This window comes from Anopheles cruzii, chromosome 2, assembly GCF_943734635.1.
Source record: "Anopheles cruzii chromosome 2, idAnoCruzAS_RS32_06, whole genome shotgun sequence".
Classification (NCBI taxonomy): domain Eukaryota; kingdom Metazoa; phylum Arthropoda; class Insecta; order Diptera; family Culicidae; genus Anopheles; species Anopheles cruzii.
Genome location: NC_069144.1, coordinates 7,394,341 through 7,418,955, shown reverse-complemented (window position 1 = coordinate 7,418,955; position 24,615 = coordinate 7,394,341). Strand labels below are relative to the sequence as shown.

Here is a 24,615-nt window from a genome sequence, read left to right as displayed (position 1 = left end):
GGGGACGGCACACAATGGCATCGTCAGCCATCATAAAATGGAAACTGTCAAAGCAAATTAACCGAAAATCACACAACCGACCTGGTTTGCCTTTGCGTTCGCAATTTATGAGATACGAGACCCAATGATACGATCCAATGATATAAGACGTGAGAGAAATCGGACTTTTGGGCCCGCGACACACGTGCGACTAGAGGGATCTGGCCCAGCAAAAGTCGAACCTTTTGAGCAGATAATAAAAGCCGTAGTTTTTTTCTAACTATTCTAAATTGAATGCCAAACTGCTTATTCAATTTAGTAACTGATTGTTTAATCTTTTTCATCTTATCTTATCATTCAGTTTCTGTAACTTTCCACTAACTTTCAATGCAAAAAGATCCTTAGCTCATCTTGGGAAGACAACCTGCCTCAAGCCGATTGCTGATAAGAACTTCCTTTTCGAATTTCGAAGAGTAGAAAGCTCCCTCACGATGCGGCCTCTCTCTGATCGCGAGCCGAACAATTCGAGCCGCCGACACAACAATAATCATTTCCTCCGCTCCGCTCTCGTTTTCACTCGCTCTCCCTCTCGCCGGTGGGGGCGCACACCGTCTCGCCGGGTTTTTCCGTCGGCTTCCGTTGCGCGATCGTCGTCTAACCGATCGTCTGGCCCGCGCGCGAACATAATTTTATGGCACCCGACGACGGCGATCGGTTACTCTCGTTTTCGTTCGGGCTCGGATCGCGACCGCGTCCGGTCGGAGTTTTATGGTAACGGCCAACGGCACGGTGCCCGTCAAGGGGTTTGCGATTTTTGAATGAGCGATCGTGAGCGGGGGCATGGGGTCTGTGAGCTGGGGGGCGGAGGCCGCGCACTGGTATAACTGGTGCACGTATAAAACGGAGCAAGCGGATCCACTCTGGTCACAGTTCGATCTTGGCAGTCCTCCTTGGCACGCACTGGACCTCGGAGTGTGCTGAGACCACCTGAGCCTGAGCGTGTGTGTGTGTGTGTGTTGTTTCTGGTATCCTTCGGTCCGCGCCCTGTTCCTGGTCGTGATCCTGTCGTGCTAGAGAGAAAAAGAGAGAGAGAGAGAGAGTGTTATCGAGCGCTGCAACGCATACGAGCGATAAGGTGAGCGATAAGTTAATTGTTCGATTGTGCAAATGACTGTTAAAGTGTGAACCAAGCCAAAGAGAGGTTGGCGTTGGCGAGTTTGTGTGGCGAACCAAGAACTGAATCGGTAGTGTGAATAGAACCGAGGGTGGGTAGTACGCGAAGTGTGTCAAAGAACCAGCAAACAGTCGGCAGCAAGGAACCTACTTTGCGGTTAGCAGATTCGATGGAATGCCAAGAACTTGCCCCAAAATGCGCCAAGAACAAGTTTTCCGTGCGCGCCACTAACACACTTTGGGAGTTGCCAGTGCCGCCGACTGTGACCTGGCAGCCAGTGCACTCCGAGAAGGAAGTTCCATGCAGAACGCAGTGAGGTCAAAAAGTTCTCAGACCTGGTTCGATTATTTTGCAACCTTTTGAGCCATTCGCATGGCATCGTTTGAAATTTGACGAAAAAATTGGTCCTTTAGAGACTGGATGGATGCACTTTGGAAGAGGAATATCCTTAACTAAGTTTGATTGGTTTAGGACATCGTAGCAATCGTAGCTGCTAACTGGCTGCGTTTAAAAATTTATTTGCCGCACTGTCCGCTGGTTGTGGGCGAAGCGAAAGTAAAAGTTTGAAGGAAAAAAGTGAGGCGCATTGAGTTCGTGGAACATTCTTTCACCCTTTCTGCGGACCTTGATGTGGAGAATTTTTTTTTAATAAATTTTCATTTCGCCAAGGCATCTCAGATGGACGGCTAGCCGGTAAAAAAATGTTATCAATTTAATTGTGCTTAAAAGTTAGTGCCAAGACTACTAACATTCTATAAGAAACGCATTTAGAAGATATTTTACAATTGCATATTAAAGATTAATGATCCCTACAGTTTACTAATCAAATTGTTGTTGTCTGTCACAATGGTTGTTGAACCGAGTGCATCAAAACAAGGCGATACCTGCGCGGAGCTAACAACCCGGCCCGTAAAATGATCCGTTACGAATAGCACCAGAGATATTAACATTGTCTCTGGTGCAGGCCAAGACGCAGCAGTTGTAGCGCCAAATAAGAAGAAAAATCATCAAAACAACTCGTTTGGCACGCGATTCAAACACTTGAAAGTACTTCACACTCTTAGTCGTGGATTTTTTTTCGAATGAAAATCTTTCGGCCAAACCGGAAGTAAAGGGCTGCCGACCGTGTCCTTCTGCTGCACTAAAAACTAGTTAACGTCGCACGGAAACGGGAAAGCTCTCCACCCATCCACTCGTCCGTCCTGTCCGCCGAAGATACCCAGCCCCACGGTTGTCACCCAGCGCTTCAACACGACACCGGATTTCCGATGCGACTCCGAGGCGCGGAGCGTAAAAGTGAAACCTCTTGCGCGGACCGGATTCGTGCGCCGGCCGCCAGCTGATGGCTAACGATGATCGGCAGACAGCGCGTCTCGGAAACCGACAAACTTGTCATGTAATCACGCACACGCAAGTACGTGAGATGTCTGGCGCGATCGGCTTGCCGGAACGCGCACGCAAACCCGACCCACCTCATTGCGGGTGGCCACACCGAGAGGTGCGAGAAAAATTATATCATCGCTTTAATGACCCAGTGGGGCTCCTGCCGGGTACTTCCCCCCCGAGATGGGTTTTTGTCAAGTTTGGTTTTTCACATTTGCGTGTGACCTTTGTGGCTTCTTATCGGAGGCCTCCCCAAAAGCAGCTTTCGGTTGAGAACGGTGCATGAGTCACGGGACACTAGCCAGAATCAGGAACAGGAACCGGTCCACCGTTCAAGGTTTCTCCAGTGTCTTCAAGTGATAGGTTTTTCTTCCGCGGGCGTAACCGGTTTGGTGCGCCTTTCCCAATGGTGGGTATTTTTGGGGCGAAATATCAAGGTTTCGTACGGCGGGCTTTCAACTGTCCACGGTGTCCGCCTGTCCGCAACACAAACGGTTTGTCTCTGTGGCTCACATAGTGCACTAATACCACGAAGCGTCCTTGGATCCCTTGGAGTCGGTGAAGGACATACGCACCACGTTTTCGATCGCTTTCACTTGCATCACCCTGCGCGCTTAACGCTGTGTCCAAGGCTCTGAGAATTCCACCGCCTGACGAAATAAGGATCCCGTACCGGGCACGAGAACAAGTGCCTTCAGGCACCAATCGGTCCACAATATTCCTCCAACGTTCTTTTTGGCTTTATTGGCCCCTTCTCAAAGCCTGTCCTGTTCCGTGCAACAACCGAGGTTCTGTGACCTCTTTGTCCGCTCGATTCCCCGACCTGGTTCACTAGTTTTGGCCATAAAAACCCCCGACCATCAGACACGCACTCAGCTCGGCCAACGCAGTGGCAGGGTCAACGCAAAAATGCCGTTCGACCTGAAGGAAAACATAAACGATGCTGTGGTGGTCAACCTCCGAGGCCGGGGTGACCCGAGGGGTGAAACAAAAATAAAACACATGCTCCATTAAGTTGAACGGGTCCGGCGCGAGACCGGGCCCGGGAGATTGGCGCTCGGGTTCGAGTTGTTTTTTATTAATTCAAATTTTAACCCAAATATGTCAGTCAAAACCGAAAACACCGAGGCCCGCGTGACCGCGGGCGATCCTTTGCATAAAAGGAAACGCGGACGAGCGGAAGAAACGCCAAGTGGTCGGCGATCCGATCGGGCGATAGCTTCAGGGTTTGACCTGAGAGCCTGTTTTACGACCAAAACAAGCAGCATGACTTTGAACTTGATGGAGTGCACGCCAAAAAAAGCGAAAACCATAATTAATATCGGTCCCGGCAGGGTCTGAGGTTGCGAAAGAGCATAAATTAATCGATGGCTGTGGTTCTGTGTTTATGCAACACAAGCACCACTGTGCAAAGTGTCCTTCAGATAGCGGGACCCCCAGAAATCCCCGTGATTCGGGACTTCTTTGTGGTGGGATTTTCATCCAGGGTTTTATAACGCTAAAAACGCGCCCGCATTTGCTTCCTCGAAACGCTAGAAATTTGCATCACCACAGTGTGAGGCAAGCCGAAATGCGCATTTTAATTACCACACATCGCGCCGAGCTGATGCTGCAAAACGCCATCGCAGATGTTATGTAAAAAGTGCAGTGGCCCCAATGCAAAGTCGAACTTTCGCATCTCCAAAAAGGCGCACCAGACGGCACGGCTCAGAAACTGGAGCGCAAGACCCGGTCGGTGGGCATGATGCTTCTACCCACCCACCCACCGCCGCCGCCGGGCCGTGAATGGAGGTGGATGTCAATTTTTCAATTCCCATCACGAAGTGAGTGGAAGCTTCACCGAAGCTCGCGCGGTCTATGATTTGTTCGCCATAATCATGGAGCATGGAGATTTGAAAAGTGAGTCTTCTGTAACGAGGGCCCTATGGAGTAATGAACCTATGCGTAGTATTTTTTTTTTCTATGCTGGCTCTGGGCACGGAACACAGCGAGATTGATGGGTTCAGCAACTTCCCACCCCGATACAAACGTCACATTAAATCACCGACTCTGCCGTGGTGCGGCTGCCGTGTAAACGTTCGAGGAGAATTTAATGAAAGTCTAATGACACATTTAATAAATTGACTCCCAGGGGCTGCTTTGGTAACCCAGCGGGGTCCTTTAGCGAACGACCGGTATCGGTAAAGTCTGTGCGCAGCTGTGCGATCGGAGCCGCTTAGATCGATGCAGATTTGGCCCACCGGTGTTGTGGACGCAAATGGCCTGAGCCGAGCCTCCGAAAAGCCCGAAAGGATGTGAACTATTCGCAACACGCGGACGCGGATTTGTTCTGCTCAGTGGCCGAACTGATTAAGTGGAACCACCCCGGTGACAACATTATTCCCTCTGGTGGTGGTGTAGGTTGCCACACCGGGACCAACGCCAAACTTGGACCCAGCCAACCCGGCCAAGTTAATTGAAACTCAGATTGAAACTCAGGTGCGGTGTCGCTATCAGAGGCTGCTGCTGTTGTAGAAGATGAAACATCTCAGTTAGCCTTGGATGAACGCACCGAACGCCTCCTTCGGCAGTCGGTCTCTGGAGCGAACGGCGGCGAAGTGAGAGTGAACTGTCATTTTCATCGATTTTTGGACGCACTGCGTGACGTGCGCTTTCGTAATCGCTCCCGCGACCCCACGCGCTCCCGGAATGTGGAAACAATTCCAACACATTTTCATACTAACTTAATTTGAACGGCCACTAATGAACCCCGAGGGCCGGGCCGGGTCGGTCCGGAGTTAATTAGTGTGGAGGGGTCTCACTAGTCAGGCACATTCCGTGCTGCTAATCGAATAATTCCATATTTAATTCGAGCTTTTAAAGATTAAATACCGGGCGAACGAACCGGCCACCTTGCCAATTAGACCCGGACCCGCGCGGCAGAGAGCTGGAGAATTCGAGTCCCGGGACCGAAATACCCCGATAGCTCCGATTAGATTGGGCTCGCGCTTTCGGAGGAGATTGTCCGGCGTCCCGTTCCTTTTCGGGTCCCGTCCCATGAGACAATCGGTCACCAGATCGACCGCGACACTCTAATTGTGTCGTGGTGACGTAACTCCATCCAAAACCAGTACTAAGTAGGCGTGTGAGACAGAACTCCGTTCGCCATCACCAGGACCAGCACCGCACTGCAGAGCGCAACGGCTGATTCCGTTTAAATGCGCAGACATTTCAAGAATTCCTTTTCTCGCGCAGGGCAGGCCGCACTCGGCCCGCTCGATGACACTCGGTTGATGGAATGAGGATTGCGCGACACCGCGTCGGCCGCCGCCACCCGGTCGGCAAGAAACGGGTCGTAGCCAATGGCCAATAATTAACACGCGCAACAATTGGCCCGCGGACCTCCGGGGCGCTGGCTGCGATCGATTCGCTTAACGAAGGATCTACGCTGTCACCACACGGCGGCGGGAGATTTCGAAAAATCAACTGACAATAGTCTGACACAGCGTGGACAGGAGGAAAAAAATACGGAGCCCGGCCCAAGAAGCGGGCGCGTTCACACGAAGCCCCAACGAGACGTGCCTTATGAGCGAGGCCCGGACGGTGCGATTGCTCAAACCACACGCGGAGCTGCCGGCCACGTGGCACCGTGGCCACACCAACCAGTTCACGCGCGCAATTAGACTCATAAAAGAATTCAAAAAGTGACGTCTTAAGCAAGTGCCGCACCGGCGGTGACGACGGTGATTGATTAGTGGGCCCCGGGGTGGGTTCTGTTCTTTCTCCGGCTGACTCCGGGGCCGCCTGGACCTACCGTTACGCAAACACCCGAAAAAGGTTATTTTAATGAGTGGCCCACCGCCATCTGACGTGCCGCTCGCGCACTAATCAACGCACAGGTGGGCGTTCCGTCCGCGCGCTTCGGTGTCCCGGCGTCTCTCCCGGCGACCCGGCTCAACGATTGATGTGGGCAATTTTTCACCATTTGACATGATTGACATGTGGCTTTCCGCCCGCCCGCCCGCCACGCTCGTGCCGAGGCGTGAGGAAGGAGAAAAAAATACTTTCACGACGCAACCGCCACCGGCCGTCGAGTCTCCGACACGATTTATTGGCTTATACATTTTTCAGCGAATTTTGCGCCACTTACGATGTGCGATTCCATCTCTTGTTTCGGACCTCGGAGAGCCCCGTACGTTTCGCTCCAATTGGCCACCCCGCCTCGTTGGTGGACACTCTCTTCGTTACGTTTCATACATTTTTCATCGACCCGGCCGCGGGTCGCGCCTTCTGATAAAGGGGTATCTCTATCGCCGTGTCGTCGTGGCATGGGGATGAGTTACGTCGATCCGGTTGGTTTGTTAGAGCTTTAAGCAATAGGTTGTAATTTAATTTGGAGCATCATCAGGGGAGCCCGTTGTCCGTGGGGTCTTCGCAGCGTTTCCACTCCACTCGGCAGTTTCTGATTGCCGATAAGCCGCCCCCCCCGGCTGGCCATTCACTTTGATGATCATTCGATTAAAAGAAATCTCATCTCATCGGCAGCAGAAAAAAAAACGTTTCGATGTTACTTTCGTTTCGTTTATGAATTGTTAAGTGGTTTCGGTGGCTTTTACCGATCGCAACCGAATTTCTCTGTTTATGGCACCGGTTTTATTGAGCCCCCCGGGAGGCCCACCCGGGTGATAAAATTGATAAAACAATTCAATCGAATGCGAGCTACTCAACGGCAGGCCTCGCAACCCATCGGGCGTGGAGTCTTTTCTTGCACCGGAACAATGCTCTTCAACGGACAATTGCTAAGCACACACAAAAGCCGCAACGACCCGGAGGCCTAGAATGTTTCTCCTTCAAACCGACCGACACACACGTAGAGCAGTGGCCAACATCGGCGGGCTAATTAGCTTCAATGCCAAGCGGCACGCACTGGCGCAGTAGCAGGCAACATAAGCAAACACTTTCACACGACCTCGACCCAATCGGTCCCAGGCCCAGCTGCTTGGTGAGAGCAGCAACAAAAAACACAACACAAGAAAAGCATTTACAAAACAAAAACCGCAACACCGCCAACGGCCCAAATCCTAAACGAGCGGCAAAGCAATCGAAGGCGAACCGAGCCTAGGTTCCTTCGAAGCGCGCACTCATCTTCTGTCGGCGCACCTTGAAACGGTCTCAATCGATCTCCCGCCGTGTCACGCGGGTACCATAATTCGGTTTCCGTGATGGGCCGCCCGATACACGCGCCGAGCCTTGCACGGTGCACGGTCATGACATTCACAGTAGCACAGTAAAGCTGGTATTTGGTACCATCCTTCACTCCGAAACGCGCACGGATGATTCGCGAATGGTACGCCGGAAGACCTTTTCAATCAAATTCCGGTCATAAAAGTGTGCGCTCATGGCACGCGGGCGTCCAAGGAAATTCCCACCCGAAAGGGCCGTAGCGCCACTACGCCAAACGTACCAAAGACTTCAACGCCACGGTAAGCGACGAACCTCGCCCGGCGGATCGGTCGGCTTCGTTCCGTGCGGGCCGCACTCGGCCCTCGCTGGGGAAAGAAAAGCAAATTATTCCGCTTCGCAAATTGATTATCTTTCGCGGTGCGGGAAAGTAAAAGCACCCGGGGAACCTTGATTTTGAGGCACGCCACCGGCCGCTACCGCCGAAGCGGCAGCGGCGGTTAGTCGGCTATTATGCAATTGACAGGCGGCTTTTCTTTTCCCCGGTCCCGGGCCCGGCCACGGGAGATTATGTGGGGCCCGGTGCCGACATGCACACAGTGTTTGCTATGCACCTGAGTCACGCGGAATCTAACGCGCACTGCACTCGGTGCATAAGGCCCCGATCGGAGGATACTTCCGAAGTGATTGAGAGTGGTCCGAACGCGTGGCGGACCGTAATTGAGTCACCGGGCGACTAATGGGCGACGTGTGTGATCGGATCTGTTTTGTTTGGCACAGGGGACATAAGTTCCGGCAGCACCAAAGGCTCGCTTAGTGGCTTAACAAAAAATTCACTCTTAATGTGATTCGTATCAAAATCGTAATCATCGATTTAGCTGCTACTTTCAACGTAAGGTTATACTTTCAAAAACAAAATGATTCGAAAACACAAACAGAAACGCCACGCACGGCGCGGTACGTAACTCGCGAACCCCCGGCATGTGAACATAATCAATTTGCACAGTGTAATTATTGCATTTTGGAAGTCGCAATGGCGTAACCGCATAAAAACACAGTTTGGCAGCATAAGAAAATAGAATGGTCAGCCTCTCGGGCGTGCGTATATGATGAATCCGCCGCCTATCTGCCCCACCCCCCTGTTTGCCGACTGTCCGTTGTGTCCTAAATTGAGGCTAATTAAGTCTTTCGATTTGGTTGTTGGATTTTTCTGTCTCTCTCTCAAGCGGGCGCGCCGGCGATGATCACAACGAACGATGATGTATTTACGGTTTCGACCCACTTATGGCCCATTTAACGCCACGGCTAGTGATGAACACGGACGGGCGGACACCGTGAAACCGTGATTCTTTTCATAATTCACTCGTTTAGGATCCCGTCGCCATCAAAAAGGTGGTGTATCATCGTGGACTAAATTGAATGTTTTGGCAACAGCCGGCAAACTTTGAATTGGGCGGCCATCGGCATACAGAATGACTTAATAATGTTGGCATCATAATGCTGCTGAGGCAATGTGACCAATACTTCCGATCACACGCCGGTCATACGCGCCGTGGATTGCATAATGCTCCGATTGGCCCCGGGACGAAAACACAACCCCCGGTGCCGGTGGCAATGAAGCATATTCAGATCGGACCAAGACACGTCTCGTCTCGTGGCCGGTTATGCTGCGGAAACACACAGATCACACACAAACTTTCTCCGATTTATTACTCAGGCCGCCGGCCGCTGTTCCGGAGTCGCACGCCCGCAGATTTCGAGTCGCCACGCACAACAACCAAACCGCTTCATTAAACACACCAGGATTAAGTAATCGGTTCGGAACGTGGCCACGTGGGGGGCCGCGGTGCAAAAGAAACATGGCCTCGAACACGGTAATCACTTCTTTTTGCCTTTCTTGACAGCTGCCACCGGTGCCGCCTTCGCTTTTCCTTTGCCTTTCGCCTTTCCATCGCCGCCACCGCCACCAGCACTGGGTCGAGCCGAGCTAGGTTCCGGTGGCTTCAGCGCGGGATTTTTACCATCGACGGCGACCGGTTCGAACTCATCTTCCAGGACCTGCGCACCACGGGTCACCTTGGGGCACGGTTCCCGCCAAGGGGCTTTCGGTGTGCGCAGCTCAATCTCGATCTGGTTACGCCCGTTCGGTGATCGTTTGTTTTTGCCAAACTTGAACGTAAACACATCGAACGGCGTTTGGTCGTCTTGAGTTTTGTGGCCGAACTCGATTCCTCCAAGATTGGGCTTCAAGCCTTGCGGTCCTTCCGAGCCGGCCTGCAGTCCGACTGTCCGTGTTTGGTCCGGTTTCCGCCGAAAGTCCTCGATCGTAACCGGGGTTCGTTGCTTGCCCAGCATGAAGTCACCCGACCAGTGGTACGCCGGATACTTGAGGGTACCGCGGACGATCGGCAGATTGCAGCCGTTCGCTTGTTGTTGCACGTACTCCTCCTTCAAACCGTAGATCCCTTCCGGGAGCGTCAGTGAAGTCTAGTGGACGGAAGGAATCAGAAACCATTATGCTAGAAAGGACATCGATGCAATCGAGCGGCTTACCCAGCACCCCTTGGTGCATCCTGTCGAGTCCTGTTCCCCGTCCAAGCAGATGGCAATGTTGGCGTCCCGCTCGATCCGGATGCAAATCGAGTTTCCGTTCAGCTGAGCCGCGTACTCATCGTACGGAGGTTGGTCGGGTGGTTGCTCCTCGCACACCGGTGTAACGGTCGCCAAGCTTGTCTGTGGCCCAACCAGCTGATCCTGCAGCTCGTCCTGCCCGAGATTTACGCACTTCACGATCAGTTCGTCGTTCTGCTTGAGGCACGCCACCGACCGATCGTTCTGCTCGGCGAGCAGCACCTTCTGGTTGATGGAGCTCCCCAGGCAGGACAACCGGAGGGTGAGCACCGCGTAGCCAATCACCGTCGTTACGTCGTCCACCGCTTTCAACGGGTACATCTCTTTGAGGGTTTGCGACACGGTCTCTCTCTTGGCCGCTCCGTTCGATCGGATCGATTCGCTCGACGGGACTTTCGAGCCACGCTTACCCTCGTAGGACTTTGCCAAATTCTTCAGTATCTCTCCGTGCACTCCGGAGCAACTTCCGAGCAGCTTCTTACCGAGTCCTTCGCAACACTTTTCGTACGCCGCCACCGTGAAGCCGGCCCCTTCAAGCACCCGGGTCGGATCGCACACGAACAGACAGTTTTCGCCCATCTTCGGACCGGGCGCCAGGGCCAGGGCAGACCCGAAATCCTTCTCACAAACCTCCAACCGTGCTAGCCCTTTCAGTTCCACCCGAACGCACAATTCCCCGACCGCTCGGCCTTCCGACGAACGGCGTGGGCCGCCCTCGCCTTGTGCACCGAACAGTTCCAAATCTTCCACGATCAGCTCGAGCATAAAAATGTACGCCATTTTACGAAGCGGAGAAAAACGGGGCAAAATTTAAAATTTCGTAACCACCCAGCAGTAGACACACAAGAATTAGACTGCACCGCACACTTCACGAGCCTTCAGCATTTGTCGCCGTCACCAATCGAAGGCTACTTCGATGGCAATTTTCTTTTTTTATGTCACCAACATTAGCCAGCGCTTGCCTCGGTTATGAATTTTATTTTAATTACCCCCCTTCATGGTGTTCCATTTTCGTTGCTGTCTCTCGCTCTCTTTCGTTCGCTAATGTTTGCCCCATTTTGCGTTTACGATAGCGCATTCATCACTGAGCGCGGGGCCGCCGATCGCAGTGAATACGATTTTTCATTCCCCCGTGTTCAGAGTCGCACTTTACGCCGAGTGCAATTAGAGCCGCACAAATGGAAAGATTTGTGACGTGTGCGGTGGAAAACAGTGGCCCTTTTTCCTCTCGCCGACAAAATGGGGCATAAAAATGAAAGCCCCCCACTAAGATTCGAGCAATTATACAACGCGTGGCTTTGTCGGTAGCCCGCGTTTGCAGCGCAAGGGTTTTATTGATCCGCATTTCCAATTGCCGGAATGGTCCGGATTCCTGGCGAGGTCGAAACAAAATTGCATCCATTTTCCGAGCAGCCATTACGGAGGTCAAGTGGCGGCTGGACCTGACCAATGCACCATGCATCAAATGAGAGAAATTAATGTCCAGGAAGAGAGCAGCAACAAAGGGTGGTGGCCCGTAACGCTCAGGTTCACAAGGACGCCCGATACGTCGGCGGAGGAGTGCAAATTTGCATTTCACGCTCACCGATCGTGCAAGTCATCGTGGGCACTTCGCGATCGCCATCGCGCGCGAAAGTGATAGTGGTTCGAATTAAAATTGTGTCACACCGTTCACCGATTGATGGAATGGACGGGACTGAGAGTCCGACAGTCGGACAGCCTTTTTCTCCGTCGCCCGGTGCATCAACAGGATGATGATGGAGAAAAGCATAATCCACGATGACAACGACACTGTGTGAGCGCGCGCGCGCGATCGCCATCACTCTCTGAACAATTGGCAACACGGCAGCACGTTTGATTGACAGATGTTGTTGGATTGTATGTGGCCTTTCAAAAAGTCGCCACCGACTGACACATACATTGTTTGTGGGAACCGATCTCGCCTGTCGGCTTGGACGCTAATGAGCTGTCTTCGAAAACCGATAGTATGCCGCCGATCGCCAGGTTTCTTGGGTTTTTGCATTGCTTCCTGACAACCGCTTTTAGCAAGCAAATTGATCGATCATCAATCTCGATCGGGTTCTCAATCGGCCGCACGCTATAATGGGTGATTAGAAACAATCCACGCCTCGTGTTTTTGTGTTGAACAAATAGAAAAAATTCCGTCAAAAATGCTAGCCACAATCGTTAGACCGGCTGGTGAACCGTGACGAAAAATGCGGCCCGAACCAATACGATTCGGGGCTCGAAGCAAGCGGATATTACACTCTGTTTTGCCGTGAAGGAAGTGATCGGTTACCGAGCGAACAGCGCCTAGGCCGCCCCCCGGGGGGGCCGTGGCCGCGTAACGGACACGGCACGAACCTGACAGAGGTCACCCCGGGGCCGATTAATTGGTAGGCGATCGTAAAATCGAACCGAGGCGATCTCACTTTAGCGAGGCTAGTTAATGGTTAATTGATTTAGCAACCCACTTGACATTGCCTTGGTTGTTTGGTTGATTAGGATTTCCGAAGACCGAAACGGACAACAACGGCACCCGAAATTGCAGCACCACACAGGAAGCGCGCCCCTTTCACTAGCGGCCTTCGAAAGACTTCAATGCTGCGCTGCGAACGGAACCCCTCCAAAACAAAGCGGTTCCATCCGCCCCACGCTCGGGGCCACCCATGTTCCGCCCGGAGTCCGTTTGCCGTTCTTTTGCTGATTGATGTTCACCACCACCCCGAATTATGAGTGCGTTTGCCTCATATCTAACGGCCTGGAGGCTTCCGGTTGGCCATTTGGTCGAAGCGAACTTATTAAAACGGAGCCCTTTCAACGGGTGCAAAAATGGACGGCATTCGACAAACCGTCGCTCGCAGCATCAAACTAAAGCTCTTACATAACAACAAACACCTCGCGCGGTCCGCGGTATTTAGATAAAAATTGCTTTCGCGCGCGCAATGGCCCGTTCTTCGTGCCGGGTTCATAATTATTGTTATGATGATGCGAGACACGGAAACGTGCGTTATGTCCGGCGGCCCAGCACGCTAATGATAGACTTCGCGCATCTCTTTCTCTCGGGTAATGATTACGCTAAAAAGCGATTAAAATCGTACGGCCAACGCCGACGGTGAATCGGGTTTCGTCCGGTATCGAGCCAATCAATCTCGGCTACTGGAAGTCAAAAATTGAATTATTACTAGACAACAGTAGACCTCACTTATGGTGTGTGCGCATTGCAGGGTATGCTGCAAGCATTTCGTCAGCATTTTCTTATCACACGCAACCCGCGCCGCGGGTTGCTCACGCTCACGGGTGTCGGTCGGAATTCCCGTGGCGAATGGTCCGTTTCACACAAACATTTGATTGACCCCCACCCCACAAGCGGGTGCAAAATTATGCAAAAACAGTGACTCCCAATTAATTACGGTACGCAAGGCCTGTGCGACCATTTCTCACCAACGCCAGCTTAGACGCTTCGATGTTTGCCGTCGGCCATTTGTTTGTTTTTCCTTTCCTTCGAGAGCAATAATCTCTCAGCAGCCTATCGCAGCTGCTCGCACTCGACTCGCACAAATTCAAAATCGAGTGCACCACAAAACAATTACCATTCATTTGCGCGATGGCCCGCTTTTTGTGCCTTCGCTTTCGTCACTCAGTCGGTGCACCGTACCGGGCCGTTCCACGTGTGTTGCCGGAGCGGGGTGGCTCTCAAGGATCCCGCCCGAAAAAGCGCCCTGCGGTGCGTGGGCCACACCGTTTTGCTTCTATGCTTTACAATGTTTGCTCTCACAACAAGGGCCCCGGTTCCGAGTTGTTGGCCACGCGACGTTTGTCACGGTTATGATTGCTGCCGTCGCTTTCCTTTTGGGGCGCATGAGAACTTTCGTGTGTTTGCACACACAAACGGCACCTCCTGGTTGGTGGGGCAGTTGGGCTTGGGCTTTGCTTCATCTCCGGTCAATTACGGGTGCCCTTTTTTCCCACCGCAGCCCACCGAAAGGGGCTTCCGCAACTGTAGTAGAACCGTGCATGCTCACTTTTCACTCTCGCCTTGTTTGCATTGCACCAGGAGACGCGATAGAAATGCGCGCACGTGATGCAATTACGTGGACTGGCTGGACGGATTATGCCACCGAGTGGCCAATTCCCGGGGGGGGGCTGATGAGACTTGAGGCGACTTCCGCAATCACTGCTCGGTTGAGGTGAGCAGTGCACCGGGAACCGTTTGTGACCCGGTTTGCCTTTCCGTGCCACTTCCTTTCGATCAGTTTTACATAGATCCCCGCATCGGAAAGTACGATCGCTTATTTGATTAGCAAGCTGAAGCGCTTGCCAAAGCTCACCGAAATTTGCGCCACAATTGTCAACCACGGCGACGGTGGAACCATGTGTAGAAATGTCACAACGACTGGCGCAACGGTACGCATCGATTGCCTTTGACAATTATGCTGTTTATGCTCCCCCCCGGGGGTTTGCCCAACCTGCACACACCGTGAACACGCGTTTAGCACCATTTCTTCGGTCGAGCTCACCGGAGCTCGCTAAGACAATTGGGGGCCACATTGCGACGCGATTTTTCCCAATCCCAAAAGAGGCACCCTTTTTCCGTTAATGCTGCCCGACTCACCGTTATGTGTTTGCGCAAGCCGTTTTTCGGAGCAGCAGGGCAAGAGAGGAAGGAATTTCCAAAACCGGTGCGAATCCATTAATTGAGTAAAAATGTGACGAGAAAAAACGAGAAGCACATCGAGTGATCGAGCGTGATCGAGAGTGAAGTGATGCCAATGTCAGGTGGCCTCGAAGGCCGATCGATCGATCGGTGCATTTGGTTTCTTTGTAGCTTCACTGCAGCCACAGCATAATAAATCGCTACCGATCGGCGCTTTGATCGGCGCACGACGCGAAGCATAAGCGCCCGAGATCGGACAGCCGCCGGACCATAGACGGTTATCGGCGCAATTATGAAGATGATTATCGCGGACACCGCACCGTATCGCGTCTTCGTTAGGCTAATGGGACCGGTCGGTGGGGCCAAGAATCTGTGGGCCATCCGCCGCCGCCCGGGGGGGCCTGATGTCTTAATGAAGAGCGTGGCGTGCCGATGAAGATGCGGTCCGATCGATGATTGGTGAAGTAATTGATTTGAAAGCAACAGCAGCAGCAGCAGAGATCAATCACGATCAATCAGGTGGCCAAAGTTTACACGTCGCACGGTCGCACTTGATCGAAGCATGCGAACTGCACACTCCGAATGGGTGGGCAATTATTCAAAGTGGACCGATTTGATTGACATTTATCCGACATCGGCATCGGGCATTGTTTGAAAAGTTATCATTCGCATTCGGTGCGGTTCCAATCAACGCGGGCAGGATTTATGCTTTATGCTGCCCACCCACGGGAGACATTAAGGGTGATGGTTGCTGTGCCAGCACCGACCGCAGCGATCGCCACGTTGTACCAGCGTTTGATTTATGATCAAACACACGTGACACAGTGAGCCCGTGACTGAATGGCGCACTTAGTTCTTCATCGAGAACCTGTCCATTAGCATATTGATCGCTGGTCCGCATGCATGAAACCGATTTTATTGCCCTCGGTACGACGGTGAAAAATTACCTCTCCAAAATGCGGGGCCCACTACCCCGACAGCGGACGTTAATGCGAGTCAAAATTCGTCGTGCGTCCATTTGGCAACATAGTCGGGCTCGGACTCAGGTAACGGGACGGACTGGCACAAGGTCTCGTGATGTGACGAGCCGGGTGCGCATTTTTTGGTGCGAGTGCAGGGCAAATAATAAAATTGCGCCCACCGTCAATCGACCAAACATCGGGACCACGGAGCATAAACGCCTCCGTAACCCCAACCGGCAAAGGTTACACCACCGCCAGCCAGCCACCGGGCACGAGCGGCTGGTTTGGTCATCGACGTCTTTCAATTCGCAACAACCGCACCGCACACAAAAGAAAAGGCAAACAAATTCGTGATCGTGAAAATGTGAGGAAAACGGCACCGAATCGAACGGCGGAGCAAATCTCTGGCGATCGGACTAGATCGGAGGCACCCCGCCGGGGGGATCGGATTGTTGTTGACCGATGCTCGGACATCCCGGCGGTTGCATCGTGATGCGCCCTTAGGCAACAGCGGGCGCCGAAAATGCAACCACGTTTTATCGAATCACCCGCCTGATTTCGCCAGACCCGAACGATCGCTCGTCACGCGAGGGAAATGTTCGAAATGAATGCGGATCCAATTCTTCTGTGGCCCAAGCAGCACCCAAGGATCGTCAGCCATCTTGTTAAAAGTGTGCCTTGTTGCCACTTAAGCAGCGTCAAGCAGCGTCTTTTTGCTGCTGTTCGACCAACGCCATTGAACTTAACACTGGCGGATCGTTACGCAATTGCGTCGACCTTACCGATCGGTGCAAGGACAGGACGGGCGCCAAATCAGCCCCGTGGGCAAAACAATTAGGAACAGTGCGAACAATGAGGGAGGAAAAAACAACACGGGCATCATTATTACCATATCGTCGACCCCCTGGCTGGGCTTAATACACAGAATTCCAATTTTAAGTACAATCATTACATCAGCGCCCGTTTAACCATAACCTTAAAGGCAGACCGCTTGAAGGATCGATCGAAATAAACACTGACCATTATCGAGTTAATTATAGACCAAACCGGCAAGAGGTGCTTATGATCGAGCTTATGGTTCTCAAGAATGTCCGATCGCGCCGATCGAGCGATTTGTTCGCTGACTCATTAGCGTCATAAACCGACACCCGACACAAGGCGCAGCTGTCAAAAAGGGTTCTCTTTCTCTGCGCGACCACAGATCAAGAGTATCGAACAAACGGCTCGGTGTGTAATGCGATAATTGGACTACACTTCAACCCGATCACCGATCCGATCGGTGCTTTCCCCTTGCGGGCAATTGGTAATTAATATTGGTTGGCCACGTTCGCCCGTTTTCATCACCGAGCGCCCTGTTTGGACCACAAAACCGTTTGCCGGACGTGACAAAGTTGGACTGAAAATTGGCACCGCACCGCGGCGGTTATGTTCTACTCGGTCCGCTCGGTCAGTCGATCGGATCTTCTCGTCGTCACCTACGACGACGACGACCGCAAGGTTGAGCGTTTACACGCTGGTGGTGAAGGTTTGCCCCCGGCGGCCGAGCGCGATCACTCTCAGCTGTCATTATCTCGCACCGCAAGGCAGGGAAATGGACGAGAATTGACGAGATGTGACCGACGGGTGGGCGCATTACGTAACCGGCCCGGTCCATTTGCCCGCCAAACGCGCACGCAGGTGGCACAGAAAGATCGAAGCGATTAATACACTTTCAAATTTCAATTCGCTCGAACGAGAGTGTCCTCGGCTCCTCCCCGGCTGTGGCCGTTGCCCAATGCTTGTTGCCCAGCGCCCATTACAAGTTTTGTTTCCAAATGCGCGAAAGTCAACGGGCCGCGGATCGATGAAAGCGAAAAGTAGCCCAACAGGGCCGCCTCTTACACACATAATAATAATTGTGCCTTAATGTGCCGCCGGACATGTGCCGCTAAAACAAACAAGATTAATGGTCACATTTAGGTCACATTTGTTTCAAAATGGCCCAATTTTCGAATTAACCACTGTGTGGCCAGCGCTGTACACGCAATGTGAAAGGACCCCCAAAAACCCGGTAGCCGCGTCCGAGTCTGGTATCATCTGGTCCAAAGTGGAGCACTCGTTTCTGGTTACTGGTTTGCGCCTTCCATGGCAAGTTGCGGCAAACAAGTTGAAGGTTATGGCACAAAACAGTTCAAACCGATAGTGAAAGTGAAATGCCCGGACACTAATCCGCCGAGCCGAGTACAACGGTCAACGGAATGCGATTGTCTTTTCGACCGATATCTAGATTCTGGCCCCGGATCTGGCCATCTAGATGTCGCGTTCGGTGTGACCTTCGCCTTCGCCACGCAGTCCATTACCGGCTGACAGTCAGTCAGTCAGACAGTCATTTCTATCACCGCACCTGTCTGATCCGATGAGAAAATCCGGCTACTCGAGAAGAACACCCCCGTTCTGAGGCCGCGATCGTGATCGAGATCTGGTCTCCATTCGTCATGCGCGTCGTCGGAGAGCGCGTCTAGTGAATGTTCGGCCGCCCGAGGGTAGCCTCGCAGAGATCTCGCAGCTTGACAAGGTCCGGACCCTGCAGGCCCGGCTAATTGGTTGCCGTTTTGTACGGCACGGCTCTCGGGGATGCAGATTCCGGATTATCCATCTACTTTGAAACAAAACAAAAAACCAGGCACCCACTAACCCGGCCTACCGCGATCTAACGCGTCCAAGGTCCACCAGGCGTTCGGATCGGAAAGTAAGAAAGGCTTTGATTGGAAATTTATTGCCGCGCCACGCAGCTTCCGTGAGACGATGGTGGTCGGACGATGCGGACGCTACGATAGTGCCACATCATACATCAATTCGTCACATCAATTTCCACCCAATGACTCTATCGACTTCCTCGTGGGCAGCTGCATTGGGCCAGCCCACCCGATCAAGCTCGGTCGATCTCGGTGTCGAACGGTAGCGCAGCGAATGCGCGGTTCGACACGATTTACTAGTTCGCAAATTAATTTACCACGTTATGGCCGAACAATGTGTGGCAAAGCGGGCATGAAAAGTCAGCGAGGACCTTAAGCTCCCCCTCGGTGACGGGGTTACGGGTGTATATAAAATGGAGAACCAGTTTTTCTGCCAGCGGGAACTTAAACATAAATTGTTGCTGCTGTCGTCGAGTGCGCGGTTCTCCGTCCCGAGCATCCCGAGAAGGCCGCAGCCATCAGCCCGAGCATCAGGCGGCCTAACTAGACCCGATCGGCTCGTTTTGGGGGGTGCTCCGGTATTACATAATTTGTTTCCCAGTGCGATCATCGGACGTCACGTTCTCTGCAGACTGCAGAGTACAGAGTTCAGCACTTCGGGTTGGAATTCCAACTCCAGGCCGCCGAGCGGTCAGAATGCCACCAGAAACCGCTCGAATGTAGGTTGAACATATCGACCGAACAGTGTGACAACTCCGTGGCCGTCGTCGCCGTTGTCGTTGCTCCAGTCGAGCGAGGTTAGCCTCGGCAGCACTCGGCAGCAGCAGTCTGATGGGCGCCTTCTGATAAAATGTTCTGAGCTCCGCACGGCATTATGCACGAAGCGAGTTGCACTTTTGTCGTCGTGGGCTTTGTGGGCTGCACGCCTTATTTGTACCGTACGCCGTACAGGTAAGGCCAGTGCCGAACTCTTCCTGAATAGCAAACAGTTGGGGTACTGGCCGGGCCGGGTGAAGCACATCACGGTGCCTTGATTAACGGCTAATCACAAAACCACAGCCCAATCATATCTGCCCGTCCGGTCCCGGACAAAAAGGCAGGCCGTGGGCATCAATCATGGGTCCGGTTACCCGGGGTGACAGAGAGGCGAGTAAACAAACGCTCTAATGACGGCCACAGGCCAACGTCTGTGCCGGGTGTCCTTCTAGACGCTGCTGCAATCAAAGCCGGAGTACTGTTATTTCGTGCCTTGGCCACCTCGGTTGGGGTGCCAACTTCTGCCAAATGAGTTGCCCAGAACCACGGGGGGCCCGGCCGGACGTGAGTCACGCGAGTAACCGCGCCCGCCATAATGGGGGAGAATAATTGAAGTCCCGGCGCAGTTCTTGCCAGTGTCTCGTGGTGAAGGTCGCCTTCCCGCACATTAGGGCTGTGTTGTTGTCCGGGGGCTCGATTGAATCATTTCGCACACAATTAACCACCCAAATGATAGTCATCCTGTGTGTGTGTGTGTGACGGACGGTGACTTGTTGCACCATCGCTCTTTGTCCCGTCGCTACGGTACCAGGTGTCACCAGGTGCATTAAAGTTGATCCTTTCAAGTCGCGAGAGCGTGGCCACAAATGACCAACATCCTCCCACTCAGCACCCCAGTAATTGCGTCTTTTAATTTCCTTATCCTGCCTAAGCCCAATAATTACTGCCCTCCGGGCTAACCCGAAACTGGGATCCGAAAAGTGGCCCGGATTGGGCCAATTACACCGTTGTCTGAGCAGGTGATTGATAACAGAAAAAAAAACCGGGCAGACTAAAACCGCCCGGTGGCAAGTCCGGTCGGCCTGCGATCCGGCTGACATTGAATAAACATGAACTCCTTCAACTGGACGCCCTCCAACGCGTTCGAGCTCGTACGCGTACTCTCGCTTCCAGAGTCCAAGCCAAGCTCTACCTCAACAAATCACGACGACTGAACGGCGACCGGTGGCGCTAGGCGTCTCTCGGAACACCCCGGAGGCACCCTAAGCCCCCGAGAACCGTGGGCAGGCCATTCAATGAATTATTAATTTACCTCACTCTGGGCTCGTGGCTCCCGAGCGTTCGGGGCGGCACATTCCAACCAGCGCATGCAACATTTAAGTGCAACGGCACGGCACAACATAAATAATAGCAACAACTGTTTGCCAAGTGGTTCACATATTTACACACACACGGCACGACGGCAGGCCGCCAACAGGTTAACGGGCTAAACAAACGAATTTATGTTTCTCATAGCTCTCGGGGCGTTCTTAAGCATGGGCAATTGTTGATAGCAAAGGTCGGGCGGCGTGTGAAAGTCTAGAACCCCCAAGAAATCGAACCCAGTGGTCTGTGCACAGGAACTAATGTAACGGCTTGCATTCGGTAGATAATGTTGCTGTTGGTGGTAGGATCGGCGCTGATCGCCCTCGGCAGCCAGATCGATGCGGTGAACGTCGCCACCTCCTATAGCGTGGTCCACCACGATCAGCCGTCCCAGGCCCAGCCACGGCTGCTGCACAAAGGCTCAGCCCACCACTACGCACCGGTCAGCACTCACCTTGCCTACAGCCACGCCGAGGCACCGCACTACGCGTAAGTACCAAGCGCGTCAAGACCTGCGCACGTAGTTAACCCCGAACTGTGTCGCCTCTACCGACAGTCCGCTGGTCAGCAAGACCCGCTACACCGTCCCGTTCCTGAGTGCGCTCCACCAGCAGCCCCAGTGTCCGGCACCACCGACCTGCGTCAAGTCACGCTACCGTACGCTCGATGGGTCTTGCAACAACCTGCAGAACCCGACCTGGGGTACCCCGAACCGTCGCTACGGACGTCTGCTGACGCCCAAGTACGGTGATGGTATCTCGCTGCCGACGGTGTCCGTCACTGGGGAGGAGCTGCCCAACGCACGAGTCGTTTCGCTGGTCGCGTTCGGCGAGCAGGACATCGCGGACCCGGAGTACACCCTCGGCAACATGCAGTGGGGACAGATCATGACGCACGACATGAGCATGCAGGCCGGCGGAACCCAGTCGAGTAAGTAGATCATGCATCCTTTGGCAGGTTCATGGCACTGACCCCTGATACTTTCGCCTCGCGCAGAGAAACACCCAACCCGTTGCTGTACCGATGAGGGCAAACTGATCGCCAAGGAGCGTGCCCCTAGCGCCTGCTACCCGATCCTGGTGCCCGAGCACGATCCGGCCCACTCGCAGACCGCAACCGAGTGTATGAATTTTGTGCGTACGATGACCGACCGGGAGGATCAGTGCACCCCGACACACCCAACGCAGCCGGCCGAACAGCTGACGACGGTGACCTCATACCTTGATCTTTCGCTCGTGTACGGTAACTCGGACCAACAGAACGCTGGACTCCGGGCGTTCACCGGTGGTCGGATGGCGGTGGTGGAGCGTGATGGGTACGAATGGCCCCCGAATAACCCGAACTCGACGGCCGAGTGTGATCTGGAGTCACCGGATGAGGTGTGCTACCTGGCCGGAGATTCGCGTGTCAACCAGAACCCGGGCCTGACGATCATGCAGATCGTGCTGCTGCGCGAACACAACCGGCTCGCGGATCAGCTCCAGAAGTACAATCCACACTGGGACGACGAGCTGCTGTTCCAGGAGGCGCGCCGCATCAACACGGCCCAATACCAGCACATCAACTACTACGAGTGGCTGCCGATCTTCCTGGGCTGGGAGAACATGCTCAAGAACCGTCTGATCTACCGCGTGAAGGGCGGTGAGTACATCAACGACTACGACCCGAGCCAGGACCCGTCGGTGCTGAACTCGCACGCCACCGCCGCCTTCCGGTACTTCCACTCGCAGATTGAGGGACGCCTTGAGTAAGTAGCGGAGTGAAGGGTGAAGGTTGCAGAGAGCGCCACTAAATGAGGGTTTAACCGTTAAACTTGTGTAGCTTGGTGTCGGAGATCCGCAAACCGACGGGATCGCTGCGACTGAGTGACTGGTTTAACCGTCCGTCGATCCTGGAGGCCGGCGACAACTACGACTTCCTGACCCGGGGTCTGGCCACGCAGCCCGAGGAACTGACCGACACCAACTTCGACGCCGAGATTAAGCACTTCCTGTTCCGCCGTGGACGTCCGTTCGGTGGTGATCTGCGGGCTATCGACGTACAGCGCAACCGGGACCATGGACTGGCGGGTTACAACGACTACCGCGAGTTCTGTGGCTTCAAGCGGGCCTCCACCTGGGAGGATCTGATGGATCTGATTTCGCCGCAGGTAAGTGACAGGAGCCAATCGCAAGGCCCTTGACCCCGCTTGACTTGGTTTGGTTCTCCCGCAGGACGTGTCCAAGTTGCAGTCGCTGTACGCGAGCATCGACGACATCGATCTGACCGTCGGTGGTTCGCTGGAGGCGCACGTCAACGGTGCCCTGGCCGGGCCCACCTTCCTGTGCATCCTGACCGAGCAGTTCTACCGCACGCGTGTCGGCGATCGGTACTTCTACGAGCGGGGCGATAAGGATGTGGCGTTCACGCGTGAACAGCTGGCGGAACTGCGGAAGGCCAGCATGGCCCGTCTGTTCTGCGACAACGGCAACCACGTGACGTCGATGCAACCGAAGGCGTTCCTGCGGATCTCGCACAGCAACCAGGTGGTGCCGTGCCCGCAGCTCCCGGAGGTTGACCTGTCCCTGTGGAAGGACTTGTCGTACGATAACAGCCTTCACTCGTTCCACTATTACCACAACTACAAGAAATAAGCCAGCCAGTCTGCCAGCCGACTGGGACTGAGAAGATGCACCAAGCGAGTGTTGTGTTTAGTTTCCCCCTCTGCACCACTGTTTTCAACCGCCCTGCCACCAATCCAGTCACCTCCTACCAACATCTTTGCACATGATCCTTTCGCCCGTTCCTCGGTTCCTGCGGATGATTCTCTGGAGCAGCGAGGACGACACCGCTTCTTGTTGTTGTTGTGTTGTACACCTTTTTGAGATTGACTCATCCATTACGCGCACCCCATGCTCGATTGCTGACCCAGCCTGTAGTGTTTGTCCAGCGGAAATTCCTTCCAGCAGCAACAGCAGCAGCAGCAGCAGAGAAACGGCTCCCATTTTTCGGGTATCCGCCCCACGGTCAGCTCCATCAGCCGGCAAAAAACGCCAAACATTCAATCGCCAGTGTGTAGATAAGGATAAGCAGATCCTGGACTCCGGATCCCGGACCACACGTTTCGTCCCGCGTTTCGTTTCGTTTCTTGTTTTTGTTTTGCCATAACCTCACTTTGGTCCCGAGGATCAGTATCGTCGTCCATCCAGAGACAGAGACCAGAGTTCCAGATTCTTCCGCACATCGGATGGAGCCACTCCATTCGTCGTAGGTTACCTCCGGGATCCGGGCAGCATCTGTTGATCATCCATTACATTGCATCCTTCATCGTTGCATTCTTCCTATCACACTCCCTTCTCTACTGACCTTACTTGTAGTGTAGTGGTAAAGCGAAGTAGTGTTATTTAAAAAACGATGAAATTATATTAGCTGTATGTTGTTTTGTGAATAAAGTTTCCTAACTTAATGAGAGAAAATAAATGTGTTGGAATTAACTGGTCAGTTGGGCATTCGAGGCTTTTGTTCGAGTGCCTCCCGAAAGAACTCGGTGGATCTCGGAGACAGCCTCGACTGAGACCCTTATATCTCGTAAAACTATTCCGTGTTTAATAAGAAGCTGGCGAATTAAAGCATCAAATAAGCCATTAAAAAGATTTACAGCTTCAGTGTAACCCCAGGCATTTCATTTCTTTGAGGCTTATCACCTATCGCTTGTGTCGTTACGGTCGCCGGTAAATATTTGATTCAAGATTTATCACTTGCTCGCCATCGGGCCATCTGCGCAACTATTTGCACTGCCGAGTGTCCGACGCAGCCAGGCCACATACCCTGAGGTATGGGAGGTATATAAAATAGATCGCAGTCCGATTGAGGCTTGCAATTAATCGATCAGTA

The 24,615-nt window shown here is 53.3% G+C and overlaps 2 protein-coding genes across 2 annotated transcripts; one reads left to right on the top strand and one right to left on the bottom strand.

Moving 5' to 3' along the window:
- Window positions 1-966: 966 nt before the first annotated feature.
- On the top strand, window positions 967-24,181 carry LOC128268767 (peroxidase). The gene is made up of 6 exons (XM_053005975.1): window positions 967-1,114; window positions 21,026-21,231; window positions 21,299-21,672; window positions 21,739-22,489; window positions 22,564-22,891; window positions 22,956-24,181. Exons 2-6 carry the CDS (start codon window positions 21,029-21,031, stop codon window positions 23,373-23,375), a joined length of 2,076 nt encoding a protein of 691 aa, XP_052861935.1. The 5' UTR covers window positions 967-1,114; window positions 21,026-21,028; the 3' UTR covers window positions 23,376-24,181.
- LOC128277305 (uncharacterized) lies at window positions 9,575-11,107 on the bottom strand. Its single transcript, XM_053015750.1, has 2 exons — window positions 10,250-11,107; window positions 9,575-10,183 (listed from the first exon to the last, which is right to left on the bottom strand). The coding sequence occupies exons 1-2, from the start codon at window positions 11,105-11,107 to the stop codon at window positions 9,575-9,577; spliced, it is 1,467 nt and encodes a 488-aa protein (XP_052871710.1).
- Window positions 24,182-24,615: the final 434 nt, after the last annotated feature.

Bases quoted from the DNA above. Each gene is read 5' to 3' on its own strand.
- LOC128277305 (XM_053015750.1), bottom strand. From the start codon at position 11,107: ATGGCGTACATTTTTATGCTCGAGCTGATCGTGGAAGATTTGGAACTG. The intron at 10,184-10,249 runs GTAAGCCGCTCG...TCCGTCCACTAG, and splicing joins GATGCACCAAGGGGTGCTGG to ACTTCACTGACGCTCCCGGA.
- LOC128268767 (XM_053005975.1), top strand. From the start codon at position 21,029: ATGTTGCTGTTGGTGGTAGGATCGGCGCTGATCGCCCTCGGCAGCCAG. The intron at 21,232-21,298 runs GTAAGTACCAAG...CTCTACCGACAG, and splicing joins GCCGAGGCACCGCACTACGC to TCCGCTGGTCAGCAAGACCC. The intron at 22,490-22,563 runs GTAAGTAGCGGA...AAACTTGTGTAG, and splicing joins CAGATTGAGGGACGCCTTGA to CTTGGTGTCGGAGATCCGCA.